The 17203-nt window shown below is 39.6% G+C and overlaps 1 protein-coding gene across 21 annotated transcripts in view; it reads right to left on the reverse strand.

Annotated features, from left to right (window-relative positions):
• KIF1A (kinesin family member 1A) overlaps nucleotides 1-17203 on the reverse strand; it is a 139361-nt gene that overhangs the window by 51043 nt on the left and 71115 nt on the right. For 11 of the 21 annotated variants that reach the window (XM_060768087.2, XM_060768086.2, XM_060768085.2 and 8 more), the window contains 9 exons: nucleotides 16196-16275; nucleotides 15255-15361; nucleotides 13339-13419; nucleotides 12545-12725; nucleotides 10719-10791; nucleotides 9363-9456; nucleotides 7852-8000; nucleotides 7185-7363; nucleotides 6216-6353 (listed from right to left, as the gene is read on the reverse strand). In XM_060768087.2, coding sequence (XP_060624070.2) covers nucleotides 6216-6353; nucleotides 7185-7363; nucleotides 7852-8000; nucleotides 9363-9456; nucleotides 10719-10791; nucleotides 12545-12725; nucleotides 13339-13419; nucleotides 15255-15361; nucleotides 16196-16275 — 1082 coding nt within the window. Of the gene's footprint in view, nucleotides 1-4025; nucleotides 4254-6215; nucleotides 6354-7184; nucleotides 7364-7851; nucleotides 8001-9362; nucleotides 9457-10718; nucleotides 10792-12544; nucleotides 12726-13338; nucleotides 13420-15254; nucleotides 15362-16195; nucleotides 16276-17203 lie in introns of all 21 variants that reach the window. The other 10 variants (XM_060768079.2, XM_060768073.2, XM_060768088.2 and 7 more) reach the window with 1 other exon arrangement.

Consider the following 17203-nt stretch of genomic DNA (forward strand, 5'->3'; position numbering starts at 1 on the left):
TAGTATAATGCCAAGTTTGTAAACTTTGTGTTCTTAAATACATTACAACTGTACCCTCGGTTCACTTCTGATACGATAAATAAATAAAGAGGACACATCAATAAGGAAGCTACACAAGGAATGTATTTCCCCTCTTGAAACCCATTAACTCCAATGCCAGCTAGCAACTTAACAATGTGACCCACACAATATTGAGTATTCTTGATATAAATAGAAATACCCAGCATGGTATTACACAATCTATACATTTTTTAAGTCTTTGCTTCGTTACTTCATGAATTGTTTTAAACCTTGCTCCATTTGATTGGCATTTTATAATAATATAGAATGTGTGTATAGTGTAATTTGCTGCCATTATGGGTCCATATACAGTAATGGAATGTGCATTTTAGCACTAACAGAACACAGAGACATCCATTAATGTCTTAGCAATCTGCATACCAAAGTAGGACAAACCATTATTGTTCTAAGGAAGGGGAACAGACATGATAATCAATAAGCACAGCTCAGTGAGGACTTCAGGAGGCAGGTGCTGTGATACTTCTATTTGTATGCCTGCCTACCAATAGGGTCCCCCTTTATTACATCATTATTATATTTATTCCTATCCTTTTTTCTCTTTAGAGAGACTCAGAGCAGCACTCTTGCCCAAAGCATGTGTAATTCATTGCTCCAACCCAGCACTAAAAGTCATTGCTTTTATAGCCCTCCTTTGCCACCCTCACAATGCAGTGAAAACACTGCTTTTTGCTAGATTTCATCACAACTGAATTGCAAAGGGCTTTTATTTGTAGATAATCCTATGGTAGTACAATATGTGCTGTGACTTGGCTCATGATGACACCTCAAAGTAAATCAGCATTTCTTCAACCAAGAAATACCAGAGCAAAGCTTAATAGTTGAATCCAAATTTTGCTGGCTGCTAATCCTTGGTAGAGAAAACATGCACACATGGAACTGATAGATGACAGTCTCTTTTTAGCAAAAATATTGAACTTTCCAAATTTTAGAGAATTTTGTTGATGCTTTCCCATCTCTATGGAATTACTCTTGACTTATCCACAGGTCATATTAAAGGTAAAGGTTTCTAGTCATGTCCGGCTCTGGGGGGTGGTGCACATCTCCATTTCCAAGCCAAAGAGCAGGAGTTGTCCATAGATGCCTCCAAGGTCGTGTGGCCAGCATGACTGCATGGAGCGCTGTTGCCTTCCCGCAGAAGCGATACCTATTGATCTACTCACATTTGTGTGTTTTCGAACTGCTAGATTGGCAGTAACTGGGCCTAACAATGTGAGATCACCCCGCTCACCGGATTCAAACCACCAACCTTTTGGTCAGCAAGTTCAGCAGCTCAGTGGTTTAACCTGCTGCACCACCGGGGGGCCCTAAAGGTCATCTACAAATCCATAATTTTGGTCCCAAATCCTACCTTTAATGCATACATGAGGTTGACTTGTACATGAGTATGCTTGCCGGGAAGCTTGGGGCTGCAGCTCATCAACCAGCGTTGCTCTAAGGGCCCTTCCACACTGCCCTGTATCCCAGAATATCAAGGCAGAAAATCTCACAATATCTGCTTTGAACTGGGTTATCTGAGTCCACACTCAGATAATGTGAGATTTTCTGCCTTGATATTCTGGGACATAGGGCTGTGTGGAAGGACCCTAACTCTAAAGGAAGCTTGAAACATATATTTTTGGAGTGTTTTTATGACCACCAGTAAGCATGACACATTATGAAACAGGCCTGAAATCGAGACGATTGAAGAGAGAAAGAACTGGGGAGTGATTTCAGAGAAAGTAACAGTAAGAGGAGAAAAGAGAAAAAAAACCAAGAAAGGCAAGAACAGGAAATGAGGTGGAGAGTGGGACCAAGGAAGGTAGAAAGAGGCTAATTGTCATTAAAGAAACAGAGTAGGACAGAGGCGCTAACCACAAGATTGGTGAGGTGCAGAGATGGCATGCTCAGACCAAAGAAAAGCCTTTCAAAAGGAAGACAAAAGTGAAATAACCCTCCCAATTTTGCTAAAGCTTTGGAGAAAGAGCCAGCAGCTAAAAAAATAAATAAATAAGGAAAATGAAAAAAAATCAAAGACAAGGATCCAATCAAAGCACACTTCACGAGAAATGTGAACGGCACAGCTGCTGCATGAAGGGAGTCAATTTTGTCTGACCCAAAAGACTCCCAAGAACATTTTCACAGGATTGGGGGAGAGGGTTTTCCCTCATTGAGATATTTGGCAGTTTGGCCTGTTTATTGATTTGAAATCTCAATCCCCCAAGAGAAGGGGGGGAAAAAGAGGAAGAAGCCAGCTCTTTCGGTCTGAGACTGCGGGACTAGTCCATCATCTCCCTTTCTCCCTATTCCAGGCCCCTTTCCTCCCTTGTTCACTCCCGTTTTCCTGAATCCTATTTACAAATTAGGAAACTAGTGAAAAAGACTTATTTCCTGAAGGAGTATGGCGATATGCAGGGCCCCTGCATATTTGATAGGTGCACTTGTGCAAATTCCCTCTTCTTTGCAACTCTTAAAAGTGCAAGAACCCTGTTTTTTTCTCCATCTCTGATTTTTGTAAAAAATCTGGATACTCTAACCTAAATAATCTCATACCAATTAATAAGAGATCATAACCATCATGATTTATCATTTTGATCCCATGAAGGGTGGGTAAAAAAAGACAAACATTTACTCCGGTCTAGGCAAAATCCATAATGGTCTTGCAAAGATAGCAAATATTGGATTGCTGTACATTTTCTGGGCTGTATGGCCATGTTCCAAAAGTACTCTCTCCTGATGTTTCACCCACATCTATGGCAGGCATCCTCCAAGGTTGAAGGTTGGAAACTAAGTAAGTGAGGTTTATATATCTGTGGAATGTCCAGCATGGGAGAAAGAACACTTGTCTGCTACAGGTATGTGTGAATGTTGCAATTTGCCATCTTGGTTAGCATTTAGTGGCCTGTAGTTTCAAGGCCTGGCTGGTTCCTGCCTGGGGGAATCCTTTGTTGGGAGGTGTTAGCTGGCCGTGATTGATTATTTTCTGGAATTCCCTGGCTTTTAAATAAAGAGTGTTGTTCTTTATTTATTATTCTAATTTTTAGGGTTTTTAAACACTGGTAGCTAGGGGAATTCCAGACAAGAATCAATCAGGGCCAGCTAACATCTTTTGATTTTACATTCAAAAGCATAGTAGGAAATCTACATGACATTGGTATTTACGGTCACAAATGCAATCTGCAAGAAAGTGAGGATGAAGCTATCAATTCCATTAATAGAAATGAAAATCGACGAGGTTTGCCTCTTAGGAATAAAGTTGCTTCTGCAAAACTGCAGTGTGTCAAAAATATACTCAATCCTTTTATGAAGAAGGATGAGTAGAACAAATAATACTGGCCATAAGAAAAGGAAATAGCATCAGATGGCCATATAAAGAGCAACTGTCTTCAATGCACATCACGGAGTTCATTTTTTGGAAGTCAATCTCTTGTCATCTTTTTTATTTCTTGAAATCCTTGCTTTTATTTGCTGGGAAATGCCCCAAATGCAAATCTTATACTCTATACTAGGTAATGAATGCCCACTTACTATTTATTTACTACTTTTTAATGGAATGGACTTTTGTCACCAATTACTCCTTTTTGCTCCGGAATGGCATCACAGGGTTACTTTATTTTAAAGATACACATCTCAGTTCTCTCTCTGCCTCCGGCACCAGCATCAACAGGGAACCACGTTAACTTCATATGTAATGCAAGTTTCCTGAGCAAATATCAGCTAGGGTGGCTTGGCAGGATCTGAACTTGTGCCTTTTACTTAAAAAAACCCTCTTACTGCAAGTTGTCCCACCACGTGGCCACTGACCCCTTATGTATAATCTCTGTTTTCTTATTTCTTTTTTGGCCCCACCCTTCTCCACAGAACGGCTGGCAGCTCACCTGTCCCTGAATGCCTTATCATGGGAAAGCAGGTCTCTTATGCGAAAGAGCTAGTTCCTTCCCAGCATGCTCTCCTAAGACCTCACCAACCTTCCTACTAAACTGAACAGGGGGGAGCGGTCGTAAAATGGATCCTGGCCATCATACAGCGGGTACTCCGGAAAGATGTCTTCCTCCAGGTCCTCCTCCTCCTCCTCCTCCTTCCCCACGTGCTGCTCGTCAGCAGGCTCGGTGATGTCGGAGTCAGGGTTCGAGAAGGTGGGGGAGGGGGTGAGATCAGCCATGCGCTCGCTCATGCATGTGTTGAAAATAGGAGAGCTGTTGCAGCCAGAGATATCTGAACTAAGGTTAGTACAACAAGATAGGAGACAGGTTAACACCAACTATTCCAAGCACGCACACACGTACACACACGCAGAGTAGGCTTGCCTTGCCTGTTCGTTTCAAACAAGCAGAAAGGTTAATCAGGAAGGAAAGAGATGAAAAACCTCCCAAACCAAACACATCTAATGGTGGAGACAACAATGCCATCAGCTGAAAATTCTGTAAGATCCAATGCTTCACTGCATAGGAAACCCCAAAACCACCTTCAATGAAGCCAATATGTGGCTTTGGAAAATAAGTGTCTTCTTATTTTCAGACAGTATTTTCATTGTGAATGTAGACAGTGGGATGGGTCATACTTCAGATGAATCCAAATGAAGTTCAATTTTGTTTGTGTGTGTCAGGAGCAACTTGAGAAACTGCAAGTCACTTCTGGTGTGAGAGAATTGGCCATCTGCAAGGATGTTGCCCAGGGGATGCCTGGATGTTTTGATGTTTTACCCTCCTTGTGGGAGGCTTCTCTCATGTCCCTACATGGGGAGCTGGAGCTGACAGAGAGAGCTCATCCATGCTCATTGAAGTTCAATGTCAAACCCTTTTTTACCTAGCCTTGAGCAACACCCAGCTGATGGCATCACTTTTGTTCCTATTAGTTACATGGAAGCACAGAAGACCACACATTATAAATATATGGGTAGAAATCCACATAACACACACACACAAATGTATAAAACCTACATAAGAAGTTCCTTGGCTGTATATAACTATGAAAGAGTGTTTTTTTGTCCAACACGAGAGTACAATATTCACTCCCAACTGGCCAGAAGGTTTTTCTACATTGTAATATGGGGCACGTGTGTGTGCAATTCCAATATATCTGAATGTAGCAATTCTTTCCTATCCAGAGGTCACAAGTTGGTGTCCTGCTTGAAAGACTACAATTTAGTTTGGACAACATCCAAAGTTGTCCCCTAGGATCATAGAGTTTGCAGACTATGAAAACTCAATATACTTTCCTAGAGGAAATTCCAGTCATCATTATAATGTAGAGAAGGGAAACATACTCGAACACCACGCAACTGGACATCAGAAAAGGCCACATGAATAGACTATACTGCCATTTATGTACATATAAAGGCAGTATTGGGAATGGTGCCTGTTTGCACAGAAATCTTGCAAAGAAACACAGATGTATGATCTTGTTGGCTGTAAATGTGGCTATATTTTTAATAGACCCCACATTGATATAAATGGAGGTCAACTAACTCAGGAACGGAAACTTGGAGGGCAGTGTAAGATCCTTACAGAGTGAAGTCCTGTTCAGGTATTATGAAACAAATTCCTGGGAGGCGGTGTGGATGTCCTATCTCCTCCTCCTCCCTTATTGTGTGTTTCCATGCTCCTCATATGGAAAGTTAGTGGAGAGCCTGCTCTGAATATGAAGGCTCACCAGGTAATGCACAACACCAAATGTTTAGTGTCATATATCACATGGAAAGATTCCACAGATAGTGTCGAAGGCTTTCACGTCCTGAATCACTGGGTTGTTGTAGGTTTTCCGGGCTGTATGGCCATGTTCTAGAAGTATTCTCTCTTGATGTTTTGTCTGCATCTGTGGCAAGCATCCTCAGAGGTTGTGAGGTCATGGATACACATTCACTCTCCACATAAGGATAGTGACATAAATAAATGAGAAGAGAGGAAGATATAGCCCACTCCTCCTTCTTTAGTCTGAATAGATACACTGCCCCCAAAAGTGACTTTTCCAAGTTCCGTGCATGTATAGGGACCAGTATTCTACACAATTAGATTGATGTGCAATCTAATGTTCAAGTGTTTCCCTGCTCCACTGCAGAAGTGGCTGCAGTTGTCTTTGTTGTTGCCACGAGCCGCTTATTTTCTTTTGATCTCATTAGTGTGGGATGGCATTGCAATACAGTTGATCAAAGCTCTCACCTGCCGACCAGCCTGAACCAAGGGAAGCGGTCATAAAAGGGGTCTCCGCCCGTCACCACATTGTCACAGTCTTCTATAACACTAGAGGGCACTTCGGCAGCCCGGTCATACATCTCTCGCATCAGGTCCAACCTCTGCCTGCAGTAGCAAAGAAAAGAAATGAGCCTGTAATTCCTCATTGATATACCTACATCTATACCACTATTTTACCTGCACGCTTTAAAAAACTAATGCTGAATCCTGATCCATTCACTAGAGACACACTATTCCATGGGGAATACTGTCCAACCCCACCTTGGAACAGGAATCTGTGCAAAACACATTGAACAATGAAGGGAATCTGAGTATAGCTCAGAGTTTAGAATAATGTCCTATCTTCGCAGGTGTCAGTCCTATGTACACCAGCACTAATAGGTGCCATTCAGCATGTTCCAAGGGCTGGATGTATTTCTGTTCTGCCATAGGGAGAATTTAGATTTCAATCTGTTTCATGATTTGGCCAAAATGTGGATTGATAAATGGCATTCCAAATCCACTCAGCATTGACATTAAGTCTGTCACTTGCATGAGTTCTCGGCATGGGATCAAATAGCAATTTCAGCCACAAACTACAGTGTCTCTTTGACTTTGCTATAGCAACAATGCAATTATGAGATGTATAGCATTAGAAGCATTTCTGTTTGCACAGAAACCTTTCATAGAAACATAATTGCTGGATAACATGGCCACACAATATGATCTTCATTCTTAAATTCAACCCTCATGTCCAAACGGTGATATGTAGGCTCTCAAATAACCTGGCAAAGCATGTTAATACATGTTTATGAAGAAATCCCCTTCGACTGAGGCATCACTGTTTGGCCTATTGAACATTAAGATGGTTCAGTGCAATGTCCATTGATAATTGAATATTCTGTGGCCCCTTTCTTCCAGGTGACCAAAACTCCTATGCCTCTTCTTTCTACCTACCTGAGTTTTTCCAGAGTCCAGTAGTGAGTTGCTCCATTCTTCTGGTCCTGAACCTCCACTGCCACAATAGTTCTTGGGAAAGGGCGTTTCTCGCGATCTTTGGCAGCATCCGGAGGAAGCAAATCAGGAGGCAGAGGAGAGTACAAAGTGTCTGTCAGGAGTACGAATTGAAACTGAACCTGAAAGTGAATAATAAGTATTGGTAGTTAGCACTGCTTCACTCATAGAGAGCACTTCGAATTACACATCACTTGCTGTATAGAATAACAAGACCTTCTCAAAAATTGAGCAAAATCCTGAACATTCACCTTTTTTCACCATCTACTAATTAAATGTATTCTGGCTTTTTCCCTGGAGGGCCCATTTAGCTAACATAGCTATTAACCATTGATAGAGGTATCCTTAGTGAATTCATCAGATCTTTCAAAATGTGTAGAGCAGCAGTTGGCATTTGTAAAATGGAAGTAAACTAACTACTGTATTTATGTGCCAACCTATCACTATGAGACAAGTGCTTCCTCGCCACTTGCATCAGTTTTTTATAATGCACACATCCTCTAACATCTCCTGTGCAATAAAATTGTTTGATTCTGTTTCAGCCCAGGGAAGAGTAACTAAACCCAAAAGCTGCTCATCATCATCACCATCTGTGGCAGAAATTTCTCACCTTCTTCTTCAACTCCACACTGATGGCATTGGCCTCCTTGAGGAAAATGGCATTGCCCCACAGTTGGTCCCGGAGAGACGTAAATTGGTACCACTTCCACTTCCTGAAGCCCCAGAGCGCCAACTCAAACTCCCGCTCTGTCCACTGAACTGGGGAAATAAAACACTCAAAACAGTTACTTTCTTTGCAGACCAAGCTCTTATTTATATTTTTATGTATGGGTTCCTCCAGGCAGGGTTAACGTGTTAGGAGGTTGCAAAAGTTGTTGCTGTCGTTCTCTGTTTTTGCTGTGCTTCTAAATATATGTCCAAACAATATTTTTGCTGTCCCAGCTTATTTTCCAACTGCAACATTCTGTTCCTACCTTCAGGTTAGTTTCTTTTATAATTCAAAGACATACCAAAACAAAAAAGTTCTCTTTCTCTTCTCCTTTCTACCTTTTTAAATAATAATAATAATAATAATAATAATAATAATAATATACTTTATTTATAACCCGCCCTCTCTCCCTGAAGGGACTCAGGACAGTTTCAAAAAAATGACAGAAATGGCAAACATTCAATGCATAAAGCAAACAAGCAGCAATCAAGACATAAACATGAAATAAAATGAAACCAATATAACTTCCAAACCAAAATTGATCGAAAATTAAACTAAATGAACATGATATAACAAAAAATGTCATAACAATTAAAACACAATACATTAAAAGCATAAAATAGAATATCAAATCAATTTTTATTTTTAATGTTACAATACTTCCGCTGAAATTATACTTTTGTAGCATAACACCGTAATGCTAAGAATAGCTATTTATACCAAAAAGAAGAAGAAGAAGAAGAAGAAGAAGAAGAAGAAGAAGAAGAGGAAGAGGAAGAGGAAGAAGAAGAGGGAATTCCTTTTTATTTATTTTGGACTACCTTGGCAAATCAGCCCTTGGGCTTTTTAAAAAGATGCTGTTCAGTTGATTTAAAAAAAATCTGTATTTTAATAAATTTTAAATAGTTTTATCTCTATAGATTGTGTAATTGTGTGATTGTTTTTGTGTGCGAATGGACAGGTGTTTTCTAGATTTTTAATCTATATTATTTTTAATAATACTATGTAACATAATTTTTGTTCCTGGGTTAGAAATGTCATTTCCTAATTGGTTCTATCATAAAAACATGGAAAATGTATATTAAACTTTGTTTTTGCAGTTTGCACAGTCATTAAGGAAAATTGCAAACAAAATGCATAGTAGACTGAAGAAAATAATAGTACTACCCTCAGCAACAAAAATGAAGTTTTTGGAGTAAAAAAAACAACTTTCAAAGTAAGTACAATTAAACAGGAAAAGGAATAGATTTTTTTTTCAAATTTTGTTATACAGTGTAACTTATGAGTCCCCTTAATTAAATTCCAGTAGTGGAGAAAAGGTGAGATATAAACATGTGAGTATCTGCAAATGAATATGAATTATCGCATGAAAACCTCCTCAAAAAAGAACCTTCCTTTTACTAAATTCTTACCTTCATCCTCAGGTTCCTCCTCTTCCTCATTAGCCTCAGGATAGTATCTAGAGTCCATCTGCTTCTGTAAAGCCTCCAGTTTACTCTCATAATCCTGCAAGGAGAAACAGAGGAGCAGTTCATGACTGTGATATCATCTTTACCCCACTAACTGAAAAAATATTCCATTCTATGCAATAAAGAATTTATTTTCCTTCCTTAGTAATCACCATTCTAGGTTAATAGTTTACAGAATTTCATGAGATACAGAATCATGATGTGCACAGTCTCCAAGAAAACTTATGAGGAGATGCATACCAGATAAAAACCCGATTAAAATGATATTTTAATAACAATAACAATAATAATAATAATTTGTATTCTGTCCTATATCCCCAAGGGGACTCAAGGCACATTCCAGCATTTACAGACACAAGGCAAACATTCAATGCCTAGAAACAATGAAACACAAATACACAGATAACAGTAAAGGCTTCCCCTCCTGGCTCTGAGGTGTGATGCTAATCTCAATTTCTAAGCCGAAGAACCTGCGTTGCCCATAGACACCTCCTATGTCATGTGGCTGGCATGACAGAGTGCAGTTTACCTTCCCGCCGAGGCGATATCTATTGATCTTCTCACATTTGCATGTTTTCGAACTGCTAGTTTGGCAGAAGTTGGGACTAACAGCAAGAGCTCACCCCATCCCGCGGATTCAAACCACCCATCTTCTGGTCAGGTATAACATCCCACACAATTTAAAAAATCTCAAACCCTCAACCTGGTCTTAAGTGCCAAAGGTCCTGAAAAACAGTAACATATTGGCTGTCACCATAGTCTCAGTAGAGACCAAACCGGACTGATTTCCCTTGGGAAGCAGTTCTATAGCCAATGTACTACTATACAAAAAGTCCTGTCTCACATACTCTTCAACCTAGGAATTCTGAGTGCTGGGACATGCAACAGGGCTTCTGTTAGTCACTGATATTGTGTTAAATTTGTTTTGTCCATTTTCTGCATAAGAACAGTGTAAAATGTATGCTGATTTCTAGATGCAATTATCCTTCATGTGCATGTTTTGAATACAAAACCCCTAAAATTGAATACTTTTTGGCACACAATTTTTAATGGAGAATGACACTGGAAAATTAAGAGAGAACAAAATCTGAAAAATAATTGTGTTCAAATTCAGAAGGCGTGAATTATGTTGTTTCAGCTAAAAATATGAACCAAACAAAATTCTTCTTCACCCTCGAATCTCTGTGTTACATAAATTTTGGAAGGTTATTATGAAAACATCTGTTTCTTTCATCTACCAGAAGACAGCTGTCCCCCTTTTTTTGTTGTTGTTGAAAAAGCAATATATTTATTACTTACGAGTCTTTGTTGCTCAAGAAGGTAATTAGCCTCTTCTCTTTCCTTCCGGTACTGGTCTTCAAGTTCCTGAAGCCTGCATAAAAATAAGAATAGTAAAGAAACATGGACAGTTTCAAAGAGCGAGAGTATTTATTATTTATTGCCATTTCTCCACCCCCAAATCCAGACTTCTTTTGGACCTGTAAACCTGCCTTATACAGTATCTGACCATTGACAATCTCATTAGTACATGCATATCTCGGTTAACAAATGCTCTGATAGTGAAACACTTTTTTTCCATAAGCCAAACCCTCTGGCTTTCCTTCTAATCCTTTGCCTAGCATGACAATTTTAGCAGCACTAGTACTAGAAAGATGCACTATATCAGTGGTTCTCAACCTGTGGGTCCCCAGATGTTTTGGCCTTCAATTCCCTGAAATCCTAACAGCTGGTAAACTGGCTGAGATTTCTGGGAGTTGTAGGCCAAAACACCTGGAGACCCACAGGTTGAGAACCACTGCACTAGATGGTAAAGGAAGACTGGAGAAACACAGACTTTTAGTGTCAGATTGAAGCAGTGTATTTGCAGTAAACAAAGCTGGAGCTGGGAAAGAGTGGCATTTCATTCTGGCAAATCATTTTTTTATTTAGTATTTAATATTTCTCCCAAAGTACTTATAGCCATGTATATCTGCCTATAACAGGCAGGGCAAATAGCAGCTGTGTGAACAACAAAACAACAGATAAGCATCTCTCAACAAGTTAAAAAAGTATTCAACTAAAAATTTAGCCACAAGAATGGAAATTGTCGTGCCCCCACTATTTCCCCCAATTTAAGCCTTCTTTAGTTAGAAGGGTCTAGTCTGTTTATGTATAGTAGTCGTGGGAACCTTAGTTAGCCTTTAAAAAAAAGACTTCCCTTTAAAACACTGCCTTAAGGCAAAGCTTTACAGCTAGCTCTGGCAGCCTCTGTAGTGTCAGCCATTTGTCCAGGAGGTGCTAAAACAAGTAAGGATGCAAAAACATTGCATGTAAAAAGTTGATAGATAGAAATCAAACAGTTGGACAGCTAGTTTTACAAGCAAAAGAGATCTTACCACAGATACATGAAACAAGGAAGAAAAGGCACAGAAGCAAGGCAAGTAAGCAAAGACCACAATTGGATCAACGTCCCAACCTTTTCTATAGACTTTCCAGAGACTTTTGGCTGTTGGATCAGGAAGGAGTTAGAATTTGGAGCTTTTGTGATTTTATTAATTTTTTTATCAACTGTTCTCCTGTGTACATCAACTCTATTCCTAATAAGAGCAGGGCACCTCCTGAAAACAGCTTGCGCTGACAGAAAAGATATCAGAAAAGTGGAGGCCGGTCATCCACTGAATGCATTCTTGAAGAAGCCTTCATGTCCTCCTCAGAAAGTTCACAGTTTTTGTTTACTTATGTGAAACTTATCTGGCTTGGATGCTTCATTTCACATATAGTTAATTTTGAATAAAAAGGATTTATGGAAAACACCTTGTACTGCTTTTCTTTTTGTGGTGAAGGCATCTCTCTCATCTTTCTATGTCATTAATGCCTCTGGTAACAAATTCTCTGTTTACAAAGTAATGCCAAGGAACACATTTTCTTTGTTAACTGAGGTATACCTGTTTTCTGTCTTATGAGACACAGTGATTCTCTAGCAGAGATCCTTCTCATCACCTCCTACCTGGTCCTGCCAGATGGACATTGTGGGAATTGGGCTTGAGACCTCCTACACACAGACTGTTTGCTCTGCCATTTAGCAATAGGTCTCTGAATTCTTATTCCTGCTCCTCAGTTTTTCTTATGCTTTTCTATCTACTCACCTTTGTTCCATCTCCTGCTTCATATCAATGCCTTGTTTCTCCAGAAGTTCTCTTTGGGCAAAAGCCCAATCCACCGGTTCAGCGGGCGTTTCTGCGCAGGGAGTCCGCTCTCGCTCCTGCCGTGCCTGCTCTGGATGGTTAAAGCGAAAGACGTGGCTCTTCCCCATGATGATGCGATTTCCTGCAAGGACCAGGCAGAGACCAGATTCAGAAGAGGGGTGGAAACAAAGTGGTCTTCCAATGCTTGTTTAATGGGTTGTTAAACCAATCAACAATTACCCATTTTACAGGTTTTAGCAAAGAAACACCAATTATATGGGGTGGGGTACCTTTTTCCACATCATCTTTACTGATTGGATCCGAAAGGAAACACAGGCCCCAGGCCAGCTTGACTTTTTGCCAGAAAGAAAGTGCAGCAATGGCTCTCTTGAAGGTGACTGGGATTGGTCTGTCCCCAAGATGAAACTTGCAAAAAGGTACTCGACTTGCCTCTTTGAAAGCCTCTCTGAATTCCCCTCCTGGAGCCATTGGGGCAGCTTAAATGCAAATCTTCCCTCACATATCTTTGAGCATATTCCCAAGGTGAGAAATATTACTTTTGAGGCAACAACTCCTCAGCTAACAAGGGGCGCTGGCAGTTCAGTTTACCTCATAAGTCTGGCCTCAGCTGATGGATCTTGGTGATCTTTGGAAACACCAAACACTAACCAAGCTCATAGTGTGCCCTCCCTGTGCATCTTTGTCTTACTCCAAAGCACATCTCCCCATCCCTTTACCTTGACAAATGAACTTACCAGATCTTAGAATGCTGGGTTCTGTGACTTTCTTGCCATTGACATAGGTGTCTGCTCCCTCACAAGGTTCCAGGGTCACCACTGGTGCAGAAAAGATGTAGGTGTAATTGGGAGTGGGTGGGGAATAAAAGGCACATAAAAGGTACTGTGAAAAACACAAGGAACAACTCTTTTTCCAGGCTTTGTTTAAAAAACATGGATGATTAGGCAACTGGATGAATGAGAAGATAAATATTGGAAGGCAGTCAATACATATTAGATGGAACATTTTAATAGATAGGGATTTTAATATACATAAGGCAAGATAACACTTTCCATTCTAAATATGGGTTCTCGTTTGATATGGTCATTTGAAAAATTATCACATATTTCAAGAAATTACTTTATAACACATCAATATATGATCCAGAGGCTCAAAGGCTAGATTCAAAACCTAGTGAGTTTGCATGGATCATTAGAATCCTAGTCTACTCTTTTTAATGGAACTATTTGGTTTTAAGGAACTATGAACTGTACTAAATGATAATTGTTTATTGTTATTGTTGTTCACCATTTATTTCTTATATATTTTTTTGGTAATTGTTGCTTGCTGTAAGCCATCCCAAGTCCCTTTGGGGAGAGGGGTGAGGCATAAATAAATTTTATTTATTATTATTATGATTATGAAATAATTCAATTTGATCAAATCTCATCGAGATACCCATGAGTTGTCATTTCAGACAAATGGCTGCTACATGTTAACTCCTCATAATTTCACACAAACCATTTGTACTGTGGGATATGTCTTCCAACTGTATAGTGAGTTTATTATGTATGCCAGTACCTATGGAATCTGGAGAGCTGAAAATGAATTAATGGCATCTTAACTATGTGGTCATGGACTATTCAATAGAGGGATGGGTGGAAGGGCTAGATGAAGGTAAACTTTTGGATGTTGTTGGACTGCAGTCCCCATAAGCCTTACCCAAGAGTCAATGATAAGGGATTATGTGAGCTACAGTCAAACAATATTTGGAAAGCCATAGTTCCCAGACCCTCATAAAAATGCGAAGACATGTCAGATGTTGAGCTTCAACTCCAAAACATATTGCAATTGGCCCTCCAGGCTTGTGGGTTCAAATTAATATGGTCTTTCTAGGAATCTCTAGATCCTCCAGTGTGACTATGCTCAAATTCCAAGAAGTTGCTATACATTTGTGCTGGAGGACCTAGAGATTTCTAAAGACATATTTCCCTTAAGTTAACAAAATATTTTCTCCAGGTTTTCCTCCACTTTCATAGGCATCCTGCACTTCAACCCTTGCAAAAGTAATTTCAGCTCTGTGCAGACCGTTCTAAGGGAGTCTACTAGAAAATATTGTTTCAGCAAAGTTGGTGCTGATACCTAAATCCACAAGAGGTCAAGAGCATGTGTCTCTAAGAACATACACAGAACTTTGAAAGACTAGGGGGCACATTATCCCTCTTGGAAATCCTGGAGGGCCTCATCTCTCACTGCATCTACTCTTGCAAAATGTCCCCTGAGGATATGGGGGAATATTAACATAATGGGGGTGGATAATGTTAACATCAGGAGGTGAGAGGAAGTCACTTTCTGTCCGAAAAAAGAAAGGCTTGGGGAAGGCTGAAGTATGGTAGGAAAGGACCCCACCCCCCAAATATCCTAGGTAATATTTGGGGGCATTCTAAAACAAAACCTTTGGGGGGGGGGGAATTGACCCCTGGGGGATCCTGGAGCAGGGCTCAAATGTGAGTAATACAAACTGAGAAGAAAAGAAACAACATTCCCCAATCTGGCTGCTTTGCTCTAAATGCTGCATTTTGAGGGGGGGAAGGGTTTTGGGAGAAAGAGAAGATGGTCAGCTTCTCTATGGGATATAGAGCTAGAAACCATTGAGCTTTCTATATGACCACACCTTCACTGCCACCCTTTGTGTCACTTCGGAATAGGCAGTGCTCTTCTTTGATGAAATGCCCACTGAGTACAATGTCTTGCCTCCTTTCAGCATCTTCTCGACCAACCCTGTTGGGGACAAAGCAGTAAATTAGTGCCAAAATCCAACATTGCAAAGCATTCTGGGTACTTTTCTGAACAAGTAATTAATAATAGAATTACTTTGACCAAATCTATTATCATTGCACGCAGATGAATGAAGTGATTGTTACTTTAGTGCGTAGCACAGCCCAGCTGCACTAGTTTTTATGGATTTAATCTGAATTGTTTTTAATACTAATGATGTTTAATACTCTTTTAATATGTGTACATTTAAACTGGATTGTAATGCTTCTATTGTTAGCTGCTTTGAATCTCCTTATGGAGAGAAAAAATGGATATAAATATAAATATAATAATAATAATAATAATAATAATAATAATAATAATTTGCTTGTAGTCATAATTAGGGTGCTACTTTTGACACACAGAACCCTAAATACAGTTGGTTCATCTTGTCTTAGGTAATGCCAACTATATGAACTTCAGTCAAGAAAATACAGATATCACAGTCTAGGATCTCTGTATTTACATAGGCATAAATATAATTGTTAGACCTAACTAAAAAATGAATGAATAAAACTTGATAAAAATGAACGAAAACCACATTTCCAAAGAGCCATGGGTTTATTCTAGCTCAAACTAGAACTGATAATCAAACTGATAATCATGCAGCTTTTCAGATGGTGCTGGAGTGCATATGTCAGCAGGCTGCACAGCCATAGCAAGGAATAATGGGAAGCGCAATCCAACAATATTTGAAGGGCTGTATGACAACAGTGGGAGGACCATGTGTTAAAACATATCAACACCAATTCACTCAGTTCACTGCGGGAAAATTACTATTCTTATCACATTCATTACCTGGTTATTCCATCTTTAATGTAGTAGAGAAGGCACTCAGACATCAGAGGATCCTCATTTAGGTTGACCAGATGTGGTGTCTGCGAGAAACAATTGAGAAAGATTAAATTAAGCCATTCTTCTCATTCAATGCAGAAGTCTACTAGACCTTGGAAATGTTACCAGCATCCCACAGCACAAGCCATAATAGCTATGGGATTCTGAAAGTTGCCTCTCCCCCCCCCCCCAAAAATCTCTCTTCCAAGCTCTGAGCCTATCCATACTTTTCCCATAGGTCTGACCACAATGAGACAACAAGAGACTCAATTTCTTCTGTTATACCATACTGATAGGTACCTTTGAAAACATTTGGGTAATTCTGTAATTTGATGCTTACCATTCTGAAGTGTTCAAACCATATGCTAATATTTTTAAAACTATTTGTTACCGTGTGCCTTCAAGTCATTTTTGATTTATGACCATTCTAAGATGAACCTATCATGGTGTTTTCTTGACAACATTTGTTCAGAAGTGGCTTGCTTTTGCCTTCCTCTGAAGATGAGAAAGTGTGATGTGCCCAAAGTCACCTACTAGATTTCCATAGTCAAGTAGGGATTCAACCTCCAGTCTTCAGAGTCCTAGTCTAATGCTCAAACCACTATCCCATACTGACTCGTCTTGAAAAGCACAGCCCTAAGGTTGACAAGAATATTTGTATTCTTTTATGACTTCAAGACCTAGGATGAAGCAAGGCAAGCTATTCACTCCATGCAGAATAAGGTTCCCTTGCCCCCTTGTTTCTATCTTTTTTTAAAATACTAGGTAGTGTAAGGATGAGCTTTGGTGTTGTGGTAATTTGCTAAAAATAAATTATATTAATCTATCTATATACAGTAGATTCTCGCTTATCCAACATAAATGGGCCAGCAGAATGTTGGATAAACGAAAATGTTGGATAATAAGGAGGAATTAAGGAAAAGCCTCTTAAACATGAAATTATGTTATGATTTTACAAATTAAGCACCAAAA

The sequence above is a fragment of the Anolis sagrei genome, chromosome 3, assembly GCF_037176765.1.
Source record: "Anolis sagrei isolate rAnoSag1 chromosome 3, rAnoSag1.mat, whole genome shotgun sequence".
NCBI classification, from domain to species: domain Eukaryota; kingdom Metazoa; phylum Chordata; class Lepidosauria; order Squamata; family Dactyloidae; genus Anolis; species Anolis sagrei.